The sequence below is a fragment of the Oculina patagonica genome, chromosome 5 (genome assembly GCF_052425735.1).
Source record: "Oculina patagonica isolate OP01 chromosome 5, crgOcupat, whole genome shotgun sequence".
NCBI classification, from domain to species: Eukaryota; Metazoa; Cnidaria; class Anthozoa; order Scleractinia; family Oculinidae; genus Oculina; species Oculina patagonica.
The window spans coordinates 24,546,664-24,567,731 of NC_135762.1; the positions used below are offsets into that span (position 1 = coordinate 24,546,664).

A 21,068-nucleotide genomic window follows, 5' to 3' on the forward strand; every position below is an offset into this window, starting at 1 on the left:
AAACGATATCACACATGCTCGTTCGCTACGCTCACTCGTGAGATATCGTTTCTGCCACTCGAACATAAAATTCATATCTTCTCGCCACCGTGTAATATCCTCTTTATATTCAAAGAATATAGGCTAGGAATACCAATCGGATGCAGTAAAGGCACTGAGATTTTATTACAGTGAGCTGAATGGACTTACATACCGTTTTGGTTTTTGCAGGTTGACGTCACAGGGAAGACCTTCAGGAAGTAAACTAACAATTGGTGTTTTGCTCTTGAATGCTTCAATAAACTTAATGTGTAGGCCTGAGTGATTTCTTCTTCAGTTGTTTTTAACCAAAACCCATGATATAGTAGTTTATTCCGAACTTTTTAGGGCCGAATTACTGGGAGGGGAAAATAACTAGATTGAAACTAGATTCCTCAGTTGATAAATTATCCTGACCATTTTATACTCCTAATTTAGTATCATGCGCAAAGACACTAAACTTTAAACCAACTAGTGTGCCTCAAATTATTCTCGACTACTCTGCAGCGGTTATGCTTGTAAAAAGGCCAGTGAAAATGGCCAGAACAAAACCTATGTTGCACGTTTTGATAGTTTCATTTGCTTCAACTTGTTTATTTTAATCAACTTATTTGGGAATGCCTCGTCATACCAATTATAACCCTTCAATCCCTAAATCATTTCAATACACACAAAAACTAAACAAAGTCATGTAGTACAGGGACCGCGGAGCATTTTTCCAATGGGGAGAGCGGCGCTGACTAGTGACTTGTAGTTGGGAGGGGGGGGGGGGGGGGGGGGGGAGGCTGTGGAGACTCTTTTCGTAAAGGTAATCAGGGCTTTATGAGACCGATATTTTGTTCCAGATATTGCCTGAGCTTTCGACTCTTTTAAAACTTTACATTTAAAAAAATAATTCTTTTGCAGCTTAAATTAACTAATATATTGGTCGTAGGAAAAGCCACGAACAGATAGCAAAGAAGCAAACAAAGCCCTTTCTTTTTGTACTTGCACTTCCATGACCGCTTACGCAGATGTTCAGTAGTAGTAGTAGTAGTAGTAGTAGTAGTAGTAGTAGTAGTAGTAGTAGTAGTAGTAGTAGTAGTAGTAGTAGTAGTAGTAGTAGTAGTAGTAGTAGTAGTAGTAGTAGTAGTAGTAGTAGTAGTAGTAGTAGTAGTAGTAGTAGTAGTAGTAGTAGGAGTAGTAGGAGTAGTAGGAGTAGTAGTAGTAGTAGTACACTCCTCCTTTGGCGCTTAGCGGACATGAATGGCGCTTTGCGGACATTTTTAGTGGCGCTTAGCGGACATGTGGCGCTTAGCGGACAGCGATGGCGCTTTGCGGACATTTTTAGTGGCGCTTAGCGGACACTACGGCGCTTTGCGGACATTAATGGCGTCTAGCGGACATTATGCAAATTTGGCGCTTAGCGGACCGTCCGGTCCAATGGCGCTTTTTTCCCCTTTTTTAAATGTTTGCCCGTTTTTCTGTATCAAAGCCGAAAAGGTTCATACTTTATATTCTAACACATACTTACATCTTCTATTTAATGCGTGCTGTTTTAAACCGATTCTACATATTTTGGGTGTCCCTTTGATCGTAACAGGTTTTCGCCTTATTGACAGTCTTATTGGCTTTCGTTCGTGATGACCAAAATATTTAGCTTGGCGCTATCTCAATTTATGTTTATTTTGAAGTTTTTGGCTGTTAAGGAGGAGAAAAATATCTTCAAAGATTGTTCGGTAAAGATGGCTCGGTAGCCCCCATATTGAATTAATTATTTATTTGAGCTCTTAAAGGTGGATGCAATGGTCTAGACACTGTTAATTGTTGTGATTTAGACTTAATGTAATAAACAATTAATTCACTGATAGTTGTTTTTAGCTTTACATAAGGGTTTTCTATAGCTATGATTGATCAGAATACTTATCACTCAAATAATTGGTGAGAAAAGCTGTGAAATTCTTTTTCCGATAAGTAGACTGAGAGGTAAGGGGTAAGGGTGGAGGTTTGGTTGTCTGTGAGGACATCAAGAAAGGGCAGGAGGTAGTTAGCTTCTTTCTCCATTGTAAAGTAAAAAAAGGGGATATTTTTTTGGGCGTTTTGCACTCCTCAACTTCATAATTGGGCTGGTCAACACCCTTAATGACATACCTTTAAGATAACCAACAGTTGGTTAGGTTATTATAATGGTATTCGAAATTTGTTTGAGATCATGCACAAGAATCTATATCCTGAGCACGTTTTTAATAGCTTGATTAACCGTTATATAACTAAAGCCGGCGACACACTTGGCGATTTTATTCCAAAGAGGACGGCGCGCAACCTGTAAACGTTTTCGAATAAGCATCACCGACCCTTTATTTCAAATTACGCGCGTCACAAAATTTAGTAAAAGAAGGCCACCATTGTTTAACTGTCCTGCGCTGAAAAATCATTTCAAAGTCAAAACATTCAAGCAGATTTTTTCTCTAAGTTTTTCGTTTTCATGCTTCTACGCGTGTCGTTAAATTGAACTTAGTTTTTAGTCTTAGATAAAATTTTTATCGATCATCGAATGTTATAAAAGCGAAGATATTTCAAGAGCAGAAAAAACCCCTGTCTGTTTAAAACGAGGTGTTTGTAAACAACACATTAATTTTACTATATACTAAGGTGCAGTTTTTAGCTCATGCCATTTGAAGGTCTGTCAACTTTCTTGTATGTGTAGCGTGTAGCTTAAGCCGCTTCAAGGGCTGACGAACTTTAAACGGATAGCTTTCGCTGCTTGGGCGGCTTAAAGTTTTCTTTGCATGAAACGGTTGAACGGCTAGTAAATTTCTTCACACGGAACGGCTGCACGGCTCGAACGGCTAGTAAATTTTTTCACACGGAACGACTACACGGCTCGAACGGCTAGTAAATTTCTTCACACGGAACGGCTACACGGCTGGAACGGCAAGTAAATTTCTTCACACGGAACGGCTGCACGGCTCGAAAGGCTAGTCAATTTCTTCACACGGAACGGTCACACGGTTCGAACGGCTGACAATTTTTTTACACGGAACGGCCACACGGCTCAAACGGCCCTTAATTTATGTTACACGGATAGCTTAAACGGCTCAAACGGCATCCCTTTCCGTGCACACGGCTACTGAACGACAAACGCGCGGCTATCCGTGTTAAAACGGCAAGTCCTAAGGAACGTTTTCGCGTGAGAGGTCACATATTATACGGTTTTCAAATGTACGCAGCACAGCATAGGGTATGCAACTTACTTGTAAATGGATTTTGTAAGCCCATTGATATTAAACCTTTTTTTCTACTTATAAAATTACGAACTTTTTTAGTGAAAAAATTCTGTACCTCCATGGTAGTCTTTAGACGCGTGACGTATACACATTATCATATTCAAGCTGTAATCGTTGTTACATCAGTGAAACAAGCCGCATTTTTCTACGCGTGTGCGCGATTACTTATCACCTGACAGATCTTCTAATGTATTTGAAAACCTACATGGATCAGAGACATCTCTTGCTTCGAGTTCTACGGACTGCTTTGACACATTATCATATTTTACACATTATCATATTCAAGCTGTAATCGTTGTTACATCAGTGAAACAAGCCGCATTTTTTCTACGCGTGTGCGCAATTACTTATCACCTGACAGATCTTCTAATGTATTTGAAAACCTACATGGATCAGAGACATCTCTTGCTTCGAGTTCTACGGACTGCTTTGACGTTATCAACTTCGAAATTCCTATGCATTCCTTTGATGTTATGTCGGGTTTAAGACCCCTTTTTGGGGGTTTAAGCAAATCTTAGTTTTCATTGTTTTGATAAAAAAAAGTTTGGAAAGTTTTCCTTTGTTATTTTTAGGTAATCACTTATAAACGTAACGCTTAGTAACGTTTGTGATAAGCAGTCAATATTGACGAGATCACCTGGTGTTTAAATGGAGTCTCAGAACGAGTAGAATAAATTTGTCTTAGGGTTAATAGGTAAAGAAAGCCGGCAATTTCCTTAGTGATTATTACCATTACTGATGCTCTTTTTAAAGGAGAAGTTCACTCCAGAATGGACATTAATTTTTTTTACGCCAATAAAAAGTTTATGCAAAGATATGTTATTCACCAAATTTCAGCTTCTAACGAGCGCTTAAACTCTACGAAATCCTTTTCTGAAGTAGCCCAAAACTCGACAACTGAACGCCGCCATCTTGGAGCTGTTAATGTGTGCGTGACGTCAAAGAGCTCAGCCTGAAGTTGAGCGGGAAAATTTTAATTACTTCAAACTCCTTGTTTCTTTGTAGTGGCTTTTGTTTGTCAAAATGCCTGTTTGTGCAGCTCCATTTTGCCTAAACAGAGCTCCACGAAATACAAAAAGAGGTATTTCCGTTTTCACCGTCTTTCAATATTAAAAGAACAATTGCTCAAAAGCGGACACAAATATTTGTGTGTTCCGGCGTTAAATTCGGGTCAGATCGAGTTCATTATCGAAGTGCAATTTTCTGCAACTTTTTCAGGTTGATCTATTATTACCTATCCTTCGAGACCCTCGATTTTTCTCGTCGTCCCGCTCGACAATCTGTCTCTGGGTCTCCGAGGATGATCATGTTACCAATGTTGCAGTATTGCATACGGTACGTGCATGTTGCAATCAATTTAAGCTTTGTGACAAACAGAACATAAACAACCAATAAGTCCATAAACGGCAATGTCGCCAATGTCCTTCGCGGTAATAAACGTCCTCCTCCACTGTTCGCGTCAGTCATGACGACATGAACGCGAACATTGCTGTTTCGTTTTGTTTACAGCATCCATCCTAGTTATTTTACGCCGGACGTTTCCTTGAACATTATAAAACATTACCAAAGTAGCAGACCGTACCAGTTTGTCGTAGCAGTGCTACTGAAAAGAATATATTTACTTGTTTGCTTGACCACAAAGAATCGCCGGGACCTCGATCAAACGCCCCCAGGGTTTATTTAAAAGTTAGCAAATTTGACCCGGCGTTTAATGGGGGACCCGCGTTTACTCGAGAAAATACGACGAAGTCAACAACAACAACAGCAGAGAGTTTCTCTGGTTGATTAAAAATCCTCCCTGAAATAAAGTAAAAAAGTGAAATAGCATAATCGTAACATTGGTTGGTATTGCGTCTGCCTTTTTTATTTTTTGTGGGTTTTTTCACTTAGGAGACTATATCTGTGATCTTCTTCGAAGCAGTCTTCCGTATAGTTTTCGGAACACACAAATATTTATGTCCACTTTGCCAGGAATTTTTCATTTCTGCCCATTCTTATAATCCATTCGTGAGCATTTTTTCCTTTAGATATTGAAAGACGGTGAAAGGTTTTTTTGTATCTCTTGGAGCTCTGTTTGAGAAACATGGAGCTGCACAAACAGGCATTTTGACAAACAAAACAAAACAAGAAGTTTTGAGTATTCAAACTTCAGGCTGAGCTCTTTGACGTCACGCATACATTACTAGCTCCAAGATGGCGGCGTTCAGTTGTCGAATTTTGGGCTACTTTAGAGAAAGATTTCGTAGGGTTTTAGCGCTCGTTGGAAGCTGAAATTTCGGTTAATAATATATATTTTTGTAAAAACTTTTTATTGGCGTAAAGAAAATAAATGGCCACTCTGGAGTGAACTTTTCCTTTAGCGCCTACATGGTAATTCATGCGTACTGAGCAGTTACAAAAAATAACAATTTCTTCCTTTCCTTCGCATCATATTTGGCCTGTACTTGAATCAACGTCCTTGAAACATTTGTTTTTTCACAATGGCTTGAAATTAAATTACGCTGAAACTTCATTATAGTAAATTAATGAAACATGTTTTTAACGCGAATAAAACTCGCGTTTCTTTTCTAAACAGAAATTTTGGCTCGAAGTTTAGGTATCCTCGATAAATGTTAGATAAAGTCGCAAAGTTTGGCAACGTTTGTTAGAATATTAAACAAATTATAAGCGTTCAAAGTCGGCGCGGGCACTTTCCGCTCCCCCCCCCCCCTCTGGATAGGGTTAAGAAAATAATGCATTTTTAGGTCTAGAAAAGAAGTTAAATGCCCTTACCTAACGGCTAGGGCATCAACTAGCAGCTCTCTTTGTAACGGTAAAGACTGTTTCCTAGTCAAATGGCCCATACAGCCGGAGCTTATCCTAGTTTCTGTAGCATTAAGCGACTAGGGGTATTGCTACTCCCCCTGGATGGGTGCTAGTCCTTCGCAGGGTTCTAGACCTTAAGCGTGCATTTTTTTTACTATAGAACATTGAAAGGCATCTTCAAGTGGGTAAATAACTCGTATGCCCTCTGATGTCTTCAGTGTACGGCTCTGGAGTCTTTATTGTAAGGCTGTGAGAAGTCTGGTAACAACTTTAAAAATAACTCTTACTTCACTGGCGCTTTCCGGACAGAGCACTTTGCGCAACTTCAACAAATGGCGCTTTGCGGACATAAGAGGCTCTTTTATTGGTAACATGAAAATCATTGCTAACGCCACAAATCTTTACAAATTAAGTTTGCACTGCACCCAACTATTGGGAAAATGTAAATGTACCAAATAGCCCAAAAAACAAGATAGAAGCTTGATTAGTTTACGAATTATGAAAGTGTTATGAACGGTCACCATTATGTCAAAAAACGTTTTTTTAGAAAAAGGACGAAAAAATTGCCCTCGAAAAACCGCTTCAGTGTTTCACGCCCAATCTCTCAAATATTACAGTTTGTGCGAAGTTTTAAGTTTTCAGGAGGTAAGTCATGGAAAGCTTAAATATTGGCGAAGATATAGACATTTGAACCATAGACGCAGGTAACGTCTGCGTCGTTAATCGGTGTCATAAACAAATATCTACTGAATGCGTTTGCAGCCAGAATTTTTGTTATACTTTTAATATGAAGGCATTAACAAAATATTTGTTTTGGACAAGTTTCAAAAAGTTACCGTGCAAATAATTTTCTTTAGAAATTTTTCAAATTTTACTATTATTGCAGCCTTGGTGCATGTCCAAAACTGTGAAAATTAACAAGGTGTGTTTCTATTGATCTAAAACAAATACGCGGGTATAAAGAGCAAAGACAGTTGTGAAACATAGTTAGGAAGTAAGGAAATTCCCCCAGAAACAAAGGCGCTAAATCTCTCTAGAGTAAGCCAAAATCACCCTTTTGTGGCGCTTTGCGGACATGACAATGTTAAAAAAAATCTGTAAAAAAATACCGGTTAGACCTAGTAGTGTGAAACATTGCATACAAGCATTTAAAAACGCATCTTTTAATGTGGAGTACAAAAACTGGCTTACTCTCAAGGTTTTAGACAACTTGTTTTAAAAAAAGGCAAAAATGGCACATTTTGAGGGAATGGCGCTTTGCGGACATTTTGTCGCACTCAAACATACCTTACTAAAACACGTGCTGACAGCACCATATAAATCTGATTAAGCTTAAACTCCACATACACATTGCCAATATATACATCTACCTTTTGGGTGAGAATCACATCTAACTCCCGTAAAATGATAGAGTTAGAGAAGCATGAAGTCAAAATTGTGCAAAAATGGGGCTTCCCGTTTTTCGTGTAACCTGAAACACCCACTCGACATGACACCTTTACTGAATCTTTTGGGACGAAAAATGAACGATTTCTAAACTTACGAGAGTTACTTGCCGCAACTCTATGAACCAGTTTAAGGCATCTTTAGTCAACATTTGGTCTATTTCTGGATTTTAAAACGATTTTCCAGCACGAACGGGCAGCAATGGCGCCTAGCGGACACATCTTTGCCATTAACAGACTCTTTCTCCGACACAAGTGAGCCGAATACTCTCGAAAACTAACATAACATATGTCTTAGTGTTAGCCATGCTTTCGCCGAGTTTTATGTCATAATAGTTTATTGTTGTTGAGTTATAGCTTTTTGGAGTTATTTTGAAAAAGTGTCCGCTCAGCGACCCAACGGGAGGAGTGGTAGTAGTAGTAGTAGTAGTAGTAGTAGTAGTAGTAGTAGTAGTAGTAGTAGTAGTAGTAGTAGTAGTAGTAGTAGTAGTAGTAGTAGTAGTAGTAGTAGTAGTAGGAGTAGTAGGAGTAGTAGGAGTAGTAGTAGTAGTAGTAGTAGTAGTAGTAGTAGTAGTAGTAGTAGTAGTAGTAGTAGTAGTAGTAGTAGTAGTAGTAGTAGTAGTAGTAGTAGTAGTAGTAGTAGTAGTAGTAGTAGTAGTAGTAGTAGTAGTAGTAGTAGTAGTAGTAGTAGTAGTAGTAGTAGTAGTAGGAGTAGTAGTAGTAGTAGTAGTAGTAGTAGTAGTAGTAGTAGTAGTAGTAGTAGTAGTAGTAGTAGTAGTAGTAGTAGTAGTAGTTGTAGTAGTAGTAGTAGTAGTAGTAGTAGTAGTAGTAGTAGTAGTAGTAGTAGTAGTAGTAGTAGTAGTAGTAGTAGTAGTAGTAGTAGTAGTAGTAGTAGTAATAGTAATAAATTGCTTTATTTGCATGACCGTTACCGTTTACAGTGTTGCAAAAGCATATCTAAACTAAAAGTAACAAAACGATCCTATTATATCATACTAAAACTTGATTAAGTTACATCGCTTTCACCTGATAATAACAATGCATCACGTAAATTCATACATGAAAAAATAAACTTCATAACTAGCTTATTAACATGATAATCATTAGAGTTCATAAGAAGTTTAATGTTTTCTGAGGTTGTTTTCCTTTCAAAGTCAGGTACTATCTCATTGATTCGTTTTAAGAATGTCCGCCTTTGGGAAGAGTATTTGCTACAATCTAATAAGAAATGTGTTTCGTTTTCTACTTGATTTGACTTGCACAATGGACATAATCTATTTGCTCTGGGTATATGGTCAGTCTGATATCTACCCAGTTCAATCATAAGTTTGTGATTACTTAATTTAAATTTCACAAGATTTTTTCTTTCATTAAAATATCTTAACTGTTGTAAATAATCAGATGCAACGTATTCATTTTTAAAAACTTTAAAAAATTCTAATTTCCTTGAGTGTTCTAGGCTATGTCGCCAGAAAGATATATATTTCTCTTTCATATTGGTTGTGTATCGTTTAATTCTATAATTATCTAAAGATTCCGGGTCGAAATTGGGGAGATGGTAGTGTTCTATTAAATTCAAAAAATTGGAATAAAATCCGGAGTTGTTGATAGAGTGTAAGTTCTTTGACATAAGAAAAGATTGTTTGACAATTGAGTCGTTGTCTTTCTTGTTTAGATAGACAAAGTATTTCATAATTCTCTGGTTAATTGGGATAATTAAAGGTAATCTTCCAAGTTCCGCTCTACAAGCTATGTTCGAGGCCTTATTGTTTACTTCTAAGTACCGTTTACAAAATTTGAGATGAATTTTTTCTATTGGGGAACTATCCCAAGTTTTAAAATTCTGTTTCATGTACATCCCCCATATCTCACTGTTGTAGCTTAAGATAGGAAATATCATTGTGTCAAAAATTTGGGATGCAGTATTAGGTCTAAGTCTATTAAGGGTTGAGTGTTTTCGTATACTAAAAAAGGCATGCATCGCTTTTTCTTTTAAGTGTTCGAGTGCAAGAGTAAAGTTTCCCGTTGGGGTTAAACGTGTTCCTAAATACGTGTATTCTTGAACAATTTCAATTGATTCAGTGCCTATATTGAAGCTGATGTCAATGGACTTTCTTTGGCGTTTTTGAAATATCATTATTTTTGTTTTCTTTGGATTGATTTTTAGCATCCACGTTTCGCAATAGGACGAAAGGACGTTTAAACAGTTCTGCAATCCAAGTTTGGATCTTGATAGTATAATCAAATCATCTGCGTACAACAGGGAGTTTATTTTTGTTCCATTTGGAAGTACAAATGGATCAGATAGAGTGTTTTCAAATAAATATGGCAAATTATTTATATAGAGATTAAATAAAAGGGGGCTTAGGATACACCCTTGACGTACACCTCGTGAGTAGTAGTAGTAGTAGTAGTAGTAGTAGTAGTAGTAGTAGTAGTAGTAGTAGTAGTAGTGTGGCTTTACAATCAAAAACAAACTAAATTAAGCTAAACTAGTAAAATGAAAACCTATTATATGTATTACAGAGATTTTAAGAAATCAATGTAAAGAGACATCTATTTATAAAAGCCCGTTTGAAACGTTCCGTTCTTACTTTAGGGAGTATGAAGTCATGGCCCCTTTCTCTAAGAGCTCTGTTACGTTTGGGTGGGAGCAAGTCATATAATACATGGCCAGTGTCACTTGTGATTCTGTTGAAAAGATCATTGTCCCTATTCTTTATAACATCAGATATCAAAATGATCTTATTTGTATAGCCAAAACGATAGGCTCCCGAAAAAAAGTGTCAATCCGATCTAAATATTTGGACTCGTCACGCGCCCCTCCCTAACGCGTGAACGATTAGTGGGGGAGAATGCGTGACGTGCCCAACGAGTTTGGCCGTGGACGTTAACCTGACGGTCGATTTCATGCTAAAAGTCAGTGAAGACCCAAGGCAAAATGTAGAGGTCTTTTTACTGCAACAAGAATATTTCCATGTAAAAAGGCTCATCACTGGAAGGTGAAAGAAATTTTAAGAAACGTGTGGCAGAGCGATAAAGAACTCAATTCTGAGAATTAAATATAATTATGTATTAGAACCTCTTGAAGGCACTTCTGAACAATCCTTACACTTTGATGCCTTCTCTAAATTTTGAGTGCACTTACGATAACAGTGCTTCCGTCGTCTGCTACGTAATTTTAATTCCAAAGTAATACGCTGACTTGCCATAATTGAAAACGGATCAATGCGCAGGAATTTTGACGGATATTGTAATAAAACGAGGTGCATTAGGTCATGGAATCAGTACGGCTCCTCTACTCTCATACCGGATATAGCACATTTATGCAGTATCGGTTTCGGAGAACTTGCAGTGTAACACAACGCCATGAGTGTGTCACGTTTTATTTTCATACCGTAAAATAAAGCAACGCATTAACAGGAGACAGATTCTCACATAATTTTTGTTATGCTTATTTTAGTATGGATCCTCCCCCTACTCACATACCGGACATACGACAATTATATGCTGTATCAGTTTCGGTGAGCTTCCAGTGTAACACAACGCTGTTCGCGTGTCACGTTTCAGCTTCATACTATATTTAATAAAGCAAAGCAAAAACAGGACACAGATTTTATGCTTCGGCTTGTGCGTATGCCTTAAATGTGCTTATTTGGGGTTAAATATTCTAAAACAATCATAGAACAATTAGAAACACGGCAAAACTACTGGAGCGAAAAGTCATATTTTCATATCATAATTCAAAGTAAATAATGTTTTTTAGGACAGGAAATCGCATCTATTTCTTATTAAAACTGATTAAAATATCTCTATGTTTCAAAGCTGAAGCGGCAACATTTCACACTGATAATATGAAAAGGCTTGTCAGCTCAAGTGATGCATGCTGAGTACCGGCTTCAAGTAAACAGGAACTCGTAGGTCACATGATATTCATGTCATATCACGACATCCCCTTATATTGTTTTCACAGAATCGATGCATCACTTTTCTTGGAATCAAGTGTCGCTTACTCGCATGAGATCATTTGTTCACGACTCCAAAAAAGATGCTCTATCACCTTTTGCATATAGCATTTTTGTTCATACTAACGCTGCGGAACACATCTGCTGCCGAAAGAGAAATTTATGTTTCACCAAGCGGAAATGATTCGTCACCTTGCACTAAAGAGATCCCGTGTAAGACAGTCGATGTGGCACTCTCGCTCGCTTCTGGGCTCATCTCTACAAGGATAATACTGGCTGAAGGAAATTACACGATGAAAAATAGCCACAATTTTACTAGGATGACTACGTTTGAACTGTTTGGCGATGGCTCAAATCGAGACGACGTAAAAATAACGTGTGATGCAAATGTTAGCCTTTCGTTTATTCTTAGCGAGAATATTTCCTTCGAGGGAATCAGGTTACAAAAGTGTGGTGGATGGCATCGGAGTTCTGTTAAAAAGAAAAAAAATTATCCAGAACTCCAAGGTGCGAAATTCAAGACAGCCTTGGATTTTCGATATTGCCGAAATCTTCGCATCTACGATGTCGAAATTTCGTCATCTCCAGGACTAGGCGCTAATTTGTACGACGTCGGAGGCTTCGTGAACTTTACAGACAGTGTGTTTGCTGATAATAAGGCTTCTAATGACAGCAACTCAGATAAAGCAAGAGAATGGAAGCCGCTTTCCGAGTACGTGCATTCAGGAGGCGGGATTTTTATTATTTTAAACCGGTACGGCTCTAATACAGTAAATGTAACGCCAAGCGAGCATGACTCATATCAACACGACAACCACTATTTGTTTACAAATTGCCACTTTCTAAGAAACGAAGCTCGCTTGTCACGCACCAGTGAATACAAAGATCTCAATACACCAGAACTTTCTTTTAGTAGAGGTGGCGGATTGGCAGTGTTCTTCAATGGGAACGCAACTAGATGCAGCGTTGTAATCCAAGCTTGTAACTTCATTGCTAATCAGGCCTCGTGGGGAGGGGGTCTTCAAATTGAAACGACTGACAACACGGAAAACAATTCCTTTGTAATAGATGGAACGACGTTTCTGGGAAATACAGCAGATTTGGCTGGTGGAGGAGCTCGCACTGGAAATACGCCACACAAAGATGCTCAGCTTATTTTGAATCGGTTCCATATGAAGAACTGCACATTTGCAAACAACGTGGCCGTATGGGGAGGTGGTGCCTCAATCTTTGGCACAACAATTCCCCGAAAATGCGCCAAACACACAGATCCTAACGTCACTCAGTTCTACTTCAACGGATGCAGCTGGCAGAGCAACATAGGAAATGTGGGGGCCGCCATGGGGCTATATCTTTACAACTATAATGAAGACCAAATTGGACCGCAAATTCCATTCCGTGTTTGTTTTGATAATGATACCCTGTTTGAGTCTAATGAGGTTCAACTTCTTAACCGCTCCCTGACGATAGGACAAGGAGCTCTCTACAGTATGGAAGTACCTATGATATTCAAAAACACTTCCAAATTTGTGAACAATAGCAAGTCCGCCTTAGTTTTAGATGGATCAACACTCGAAGTTCATGACCAACTACAATTTATCAACAACACTGGGTTTAGAGGTGGTGCGATAGCAATGTATGGACGATCGAGAATTATTTTCCAGGAAAATGCAAACTTGACCTTTGAAGCAAATTCGTGTGAAGACAAAGGTGGAGCAATGTATATTCAAGCCCCAGGACCTCCCCTGGTAAGTTTCAACGCAACTGGTACTAACATTTACACTTGTTTCTTCGGCTATTTCAATCCCACCGTGGATTATAATGAGTGGAAAACAACCGTCATCTTTAAAGATAACAAATCGCTGCGTAGCACCTTGGGAAAGTCAGTCTATGCCACTACACTTAAAAGCTGTTGGCAAGCGGGCGAGAATCGACGAAACAACACCGTATTGAGATGGAACTTTGTCAAGTTTGAAAACTTGCCTGAAAATTTCAGGAACTTTTCTGGCGAAGTTGCGACAGACCCAGTGGATATAGAGCATGTAAAGAGTGACTGGGAGGTTGCTCCAGGTGAGGTTTTTGATGCAACTGTTATTTTGCGTGACGAGGTTAAGAATCTCGTTCCAGGAATTATTGACATTGTGATCAAACCGCCTTCAGTTGGCCTTCATAACCCATCAACCCTGTTTCTCACGACTGGCAAAAAAATTACAAATATCATTTTACACGGAAGAGAAGAAAGCAGCTTTTCTGTTGAGCTAAATTGCATCGGTAATCAACTTTTAGGAATAAAGATACAAAATGTAACGTTAAAGAAGTGTTACCCCGGATTTCGTTTTTGGAATAAAACATCCATGTGCAAATGCATGAATTCGAAGTCCTTCCCAAAATTAAGAGACCAAGCTAGAGGCGTCTCAAGATGTACTTCTGATAGGAAGAGCCTTTTGGTGAAGCAAGGATACTGGGCAGGAGAAGTTGGCGACAATTTTTCTACGTATGTCTGTCCTGATGGATACTGTAATTCAAGCGAGTCAAGCTCTAACGAGTATCGTTATGTTAAGGATTTCATGTGCAACGAAGGTAGAAATCAGAGCAGCATACTTTGCGGACAATGTGATGGAAATCACACCATAACTGTTGGTAGCGAACAATGCCAAAAGGGATGCTCGAACTGGTACTTGTTTCTCTTGATACCGTTTGGTTTAGTCCTTCTTCTGCTTGTTATGGGAATCATGCTGATAGATCTCGACGTCTTTACTGGATACCTAAACGCCTGGTTGTACTCCTACCAAGTCATGAAACTCTTAGTAGCAGATGGATTCCAATTTAACTCTTTTAGTGAATTTGTCATTGCTTTAACCAATATGCAAATTCAAGTTGAGGGCCACAGCTTCTGTTTGGCAAAAGGCTGGGACGATGCAGACAAGCTAATGGTGATGTACGCCATGCCAGTGTACGTAATAGCAATTGTCGTCTTGCTAGCGAAGATGGTGGGCGCCTTTCCAAACTGGTGCTTTAGCCAACGGGTCAGAGCTCCATTTCGCGGCATATGCACCATCCTTGTACTTTGTTATACGGATGTTACCTATATTTCTCTCAGGATTTTGCGTTACGCCAACGTTGGATCAAAGACCGTGCTTTTCGTCAATGGTGACATACAGTATTTCAAAGGGAAGCATCTCATTTATGGAATCGTTGCCATATTCTTCATTGTGGTGTTCGTGTTACCGTTTCCGTCGTTCCTTTTATTTCGCCCGCGGCTGACAAATAATCTTCGCCCCGTGCTAAATCTCAATCGCTGGAATCCGTTTTTTGATGCTCTTCAAAGTTGCTTTAAAGATCAGTATCGCTGGTGTGCGGCTTTCTACTTTATCTGCCGGCTGGGTATCCTGGTGATTTATACGTTTATGCCGGCGAGTCCAGTGAAACGACTTCTGTTGGAGGGCTGCTGTATCTTGATCCTGCTGATCTTTGCAATCCTAAGGCCCTACAAGGAAGCTCGTGATGTCAGAGAAGACGAGAAGAGCTACGAGTGGATGTACATATCTGACGTAGTACTCCTGACCACTCTTTCCTTCATTGCTATGATAAGTTCCCCAATTGACAACAACGGTACGACTACCAGAGGTGTAAAGAATGGTTTCGAAATAGTTCTCAACATTTTGTCGTGGGTCCCCATTGCAGTGTTGTTGGTGTTGGCCTGCAGTTTTGGCAGAAGATACCTACCCGCTTGCCAACGACCTCCAGATGATGCGACCGCACCAGTTATGTCTGAAACTTCAGACACCAGCAGGGCAAGCATGTCGGCAACTCCTGAACCATCCGAAACTCGACACAGCAGCAGAGGAAGCCACAGCTTGACAGGCAGGCCTCAAACACCCCGTTCTCTCTATAGTAGCATAGAGATCATTACCAACTAAAATTAAAATAAGTAACTTTCTTATATATTTGGTGAATGAAAAGTACCGTAATGACAGACAAGTAAAATCGCCTGCAGTGATTTGATGCTTTTACTCCTCGATTTATGATGAGGTTAAATTCTTTAATCTGGTTGGTTAGCAACAGTCTCGATATTTACCCGCGCTGCAATGAGGTACTCGCACTCTAGTGGGTTCCTATTTAATTCATCTAAAAAAACGCCTTAACTGTCGCCGTTGATCTTTTCGTTGATTTTTTTCCCCTTGATTTTTCTACAGTTAATTGGTAACAGGACTTTATGTCGTTCCATTTTGTCTGTAGTCATATTAGTGAATACCAAAACGAATTTTCGCTTCGCAGTTGCTTAATTAGACATGCCAGGTTGACGAACATCGCGGGGATTTCGTCATTAACTGGTACTTATTCACTTAATTCAATCGAAAACTTTAAATTAGAGGTTTTAAATGGGAACCGACCAACATGTTGGCTAAAAATAGACTATACCAAAATGTTTACTTTTAAGGCTCTTGTTCCCAACAGCGCGTGCTCTTATTGGCCACTTCGAGGTCACATGACATCTAACAATAAAACCGTTTCCCGCCAAAAGTCTTTGAGCGCGCAACATTGCAAAATCTATGACGTCAGAGGGTAAGAGTGTAATGTTGCCCGATAATGTTGACCGACGACCGCCGTTTTTCTGAGTCTTCGTTGTGCTATATAACAAATCACTTAATGACTAGTCCCTCAGGAAACATTGAGATTCTCGGGGAACAAAATTAACCGTTTCCCTTGGGAGCAGTCATTAACACGCACGGCCATTTACCGGTCCTTTTGGACCGGTAGCGCGAAAATTCCTAGAAAATTTGCCTTACTTCCGTTTTCCTCCAAATTTGGAGAACAGGAAGCTGATATGATTAGCCAATTACAGAGCAATTTTGGGCCAAGACACTTGAATGTCCCTTTCATGACCAATTTTCCAAGCGTGACCCGTGTTTGTTAAAAAAATTTCAACATGGCGGCCGATGTGGAATGAACTTTGACAGACTCTAAACAGCTTTTAAAAGCCGGTGAAGATGGTTTTTGAGGAGGAAGTTGATCCAGAAATTTTTCAAGTCTCAAACAAAGTTATTTGGACAGTTAGCTCGAAATTCGAAGCGAAAAATTGAGGTAAATGATCTTTTATTTTGCTTCGCACATGTTTGTGTCTGTTTGCGATATAAGCACATGTTCTTCAAAATGCGACAAAAAACCGTTCGGATCGCCGTTTTTTTTTATGTTTAGAAACTTGCCTTTATCATAAACAATTTGTCCTTTGTCGAGTTTGGGAAGGTAAAGCTCAATTTCTTTGATAATCACTTGTTTTGTAGGGATTATGCAGACGTGAGTAGCCGCACGTAACTTGAGCTCTGATAAGTCGTTGCCATGGAAACTGAAATGCGATCCTTCTGTTTACGTAAGAAAAAAAATAATAATTAAGTCCCTCTTTGGAATTTTTTCAACCGGTTTTCGGGAGCAATTTTGTCTTAGAACACGGAAAATGATTACTTGGACCTTAAAATTTACCCAGTGGAGCGTTTTTGCACTATTTCGGTTTTACCTAAATTTTGTGACTTATTTTTACTGATTTTTTGTGATTCAAAATTTTTATGAAACGTTTTAAGTATTCATGAAGGAGATTATATTTTTTCTAGAAAGCATATTTTGTGCCCTTTCAAATGAGATATTGGAGACTTTATAGCTGTAAATACTTTTGAAGTTATTAAATAAAATGTGCGACAAGGTCAATTTTGTATTATTTTTGTTGTGACAACAATGAGTTAAGTGTATAATATTAAATTGTAAAACTATTGTGGGTTCGTCACGCAATCTTCACCTACAGCTGTACGTGCTGAGCAGAATTGCGTGACGATACAATTAGACGAGATGATGGCCAATCGTCCATTACATTATGATTGTCGTCCAGGAAAACGAAAAATAATTGGAAATTTTTTTATTGTAGGAGAAGCTAAAAAGTGGCAAAATCGTTTTTGTTTTATTTTTATTGCCTAGGATAATCAATGTATCATTGTATAGTGGAACCTTGGCTTAATACTGCACTGAGAGGCTGGACTGTATTTTCAGGCCTTCATTGTGTGGGTTTGGCAAATAAACACAGTGCATTCGAACCTCCCGTAACGGATATCTTTCATAGGCGGACCCCTAACGCTTAACACGGACATTTTTTAGCTCTGATCAGTACACAACTCCCCCAAGTTGACACTTTTTTAAGGGTGTCCGCTTACGGAAGGTTCGACTGCACATTAAAAAAAACAGTGTTTGTAGATGAGGATACAGTGTAGAAATACTTTTATTAGAATAGAGTTTTTTACAAACTTTCTAACGTCTTACCTCTAAAATACTCAAAATAAAAAGTATATAAGAGTTTCGATTTTGTAATTGGAAAACTATAAAAAATATATCTAACTTGATTTGATAAAAGGTGTCTCCCGAAATTTGACATGACACCGTAGTTCTGAAGCCCTATTCCTGTAACGAACGCTGAATGAGGGCTAATTTTAGCTCAAGTTTAACGTAAGGTACTCTAGTTTATGTGTTTTTTAACCAAAAAGACTGCATATACGGCATTTTGTTTAAATCAAGAATTCTATCAATTTAATTAAGAGTGTTTACAACTTGAAATGTGAGTCAAAATTAATACCAAGATAGACATAAGAAAACACTCGGCGGAGAGCAAAACTGTAGCGTTCTTAAAGCATGCACGTCTCAAATAAACTGAACTAAAGCATTCTACATCGACATTCGATTCAACTTTAAGCAAATCAGGCGAAATATCTGAGGAAGCGGGCATGTGTTATCTCAATTGTCAACTCCATTGTCGCGGCCGGAAATGCACACGATCGCATCGCCTCCCACTAGCGAATCACAGAGAACTATGAACTATGAGTGTTAGCTAGGCGGAGATGACGCCTAAAATTGAGGGAAAAAGAAAACTATGTACTCACATCAGCGCTTGAAGCGATTCCTTGGCTATCCAATCCGACATGTTTCTTTTAGAAATAACCGACAATGTCCCGGATGTATTTGAATGTGGTCGAGCGCGTAACGCCCGCTTCCAAACTTCAACAGTAAAAAACTAAGTCTTTAGCCACGGTAAAGTTCAAGCCAAATATCGTTATGACCGCCTTCAAATCAGCCCGTATAGTCTAGTTCCGAGTCCTAATTGATGTGGCTAAAGACCTTTGCTGTCTAAAGCAAGCTCAACATTATCTGTACCTGGCAAAACGAGCCGACCGGTTATCTGTGTTTAACCGCCTAAGGCTCGGTTTGAGGTACGATAACAGCCGACGCACAACTTGCAAATCGTAAGACTTTCACCTTCACGGGACTTAATGATGTCCTCCGGCAAACTTCCTTTAGACAGCAGAATGGAAAGCTATAGATCACAACTGTTCAACTAGTTAGCGCGCGCAACTAGAATTCAAATGAAAGAGAGGGGTTGGAGTTAGAGACTGGGCTAGACTAACCACAAGTAATTCTAGGGGGAGGGAGACGGGGGGGGGGGGGAGACAGGGAGGGAGAAAAAAAAGTAAGATTGCATTCACTACATTAGACAGGGCGACATTTCATTGGAAGAAAGCCGAACAATTCTCCGTATCCTCAAACAAAAAAAAAAAAAACAAAAAAAAATGAAACCCCATACATTCCTTAACAGCCCGATAGCCACCTTTTATCAAATCAAGGTAGATTGTGCACAAGAATAAGTTATTTCTGTCCTAACGCAGCTCTGTAGCTCATTTCAAGCGATAATAGACCACAAAGTGAATGTAAAATCCATCAAATTGAAAAAAGAACCGATTTAATGAGCCAAAGTTGAGGAGTAATGAATTAGCTGACTTGGAGTTTCAGTAAATCAAAGCTTTAATCTTAGATGTCACCAAGCAGTAACACACACACGCAGTATGACCTTTTAAAGACCTTTAAACCTAACAGTAATCGAGTCTGCCCGCTTATTTGACAAGAAATGGGTAAACGAGAGTGAAAACACGACTTTGGTTCAATAATTCAGCTAAAATTTGTCTTAACTCGACAATCCATTGAACAATCTAACTTGATTTGATAAAAGGTGTCTCCCGAAATTTGACATGACACCGTAGTTCTGAAGCCCTATTCCTGTAACGAACGCTGAATGAGGGCTAATTTTAGCTCAAGTTTAACGTAAGGTACTCTAGTTTATGTGTTTTTTAACCAAAAAGACTGCATATACGGCATTTTGTTTAAATCAAGAATTCTATCAATTTAATTAAGAGTGTTTACAACTTGAAATGTGAGTCAAAATTAATACCAAGATAGACATAAGAAAACACTCGGCGGAGAGCAAAACTGTAGCGTTCTTAAAGCATGCACGTCTCAAATAAACTGAACTAAAGCATTCTACATCGACATTCGATTCAACTTTAAGCAAATCAGGCGAAATATCTGAGGAAGCGGGCATGTGTTATCTCAATTGTCAACTCCATTGTCGCGGCCGGAAATGCACACGATCGCATCGCCTCCCACTAGCGAATCACAGAGAACTATGAACTATGAGTGTTAGCTAGGCGGAGATGACGCCTAAAATTGAGGGAAAAAGAAAACTATGTACTCACATCAGCGCTTGAAGCGATTCCTTGGCTATCCAATCCGACATGTTTCTTTTAGAAATAACCGACAATGTCCCGGATGTATTTGAATGTGGTCGAGCGCGTAACGCCCGCTTCCAAACTTCAACAGTAAAAAACTAAGTCTTTAGCCACGGTAAAGTTCAAGCCAAATATCGTTATGACCGCCTTCAAATCAGCCCGTATAGTCTAGTTCCGAGTCCTAATTGATGTGGCTAAAGACCTTTGCTGTCTAAAGCAAGCTCAACATTATCTGTACCTGGCAAAACGAGCCGACCGGTTATCTGTGTTTAACCGCCTAAGGCTCGGTTTGAGGTACGATAACAGCCGACGCACAACTTGCAAATCGTAAGACTTTCACCTTCACGGGACTTAATGATGTCCTCCGGCAAACTTCCTTTAGACAGCAGAATGGAAAGCTATAGATCACAACTGTTCAACTAGTTAGCGCGCGCAACTAGAATTCAAATGAAAGAGAGGGGTTGGAGTTAGAGACTGGGCTAGACTAACCACAAGTAATTCTAGGGGGAGGGAGACGGGGGGGGGGGGGAGACAGGGAGGGAGAAAAAAAAGTAAGATTGCATTCACTACATTAGACAGGGCGACATTTCATTGGAAGAAAGCCGAACAATTCTCCGTATCCTCAAACAAAAAAAAAAAAAACAAAAAAAAATGAAACCCCATACATTCCTTAACAGCCCGATAGCCACCTTTTATCAAATCAAGGTAGATTGTGCACAAGAATAAGTTATTTCTGTCCTAACGCAGCTCTGTAGCTCATTTCAAGCGATAATAGACCACAAAGTGAATGTAAAATCCATCAAATTGAAAAAAGAACCGATTTAATGAGCCAAAGTTGAGGAGTAATGAATTAGCTGACTTGGAGTTTCAGTAAATCAAAGCTTTAATCTTAGATGTCACCAAGCAGTAACACACACACGCAGTATGACCTTTTAAAGACCTTTAAACCTAACAGTAATCGAGTCTGCCCGC

At 39.1% G+C, this 21,068-nt stretch overlaps 1 protein-coding gene across 1 annotated transcript in view; it reads left to right on the plus strand.

Annotated features, from left to right (window-relative positions):
• LOC144653437 (uncharacterized) overlaps nt 1-17,854 on the plus strand; it is a 62,547-nt gene extending 44,693 nt beyond the window's left edge. The window contains exon 2 of the mRNA XM_078513425.1: nt 11,456-17,854. Coding sequence (XP_078369551.1) covers nt 11,583-15,419 — 3,837 coding nt within the window. The 5' untranslated portion in view covers nt 11,456-11,582 and the 3' untranslated portion in view covers nt 15,420-17,854. The remainder of the gene's footprint in view (nt 1-11,455) is intronic.
• Nucleotides 17,855-21,068: the final 3,214 nt, after the last annotated feature.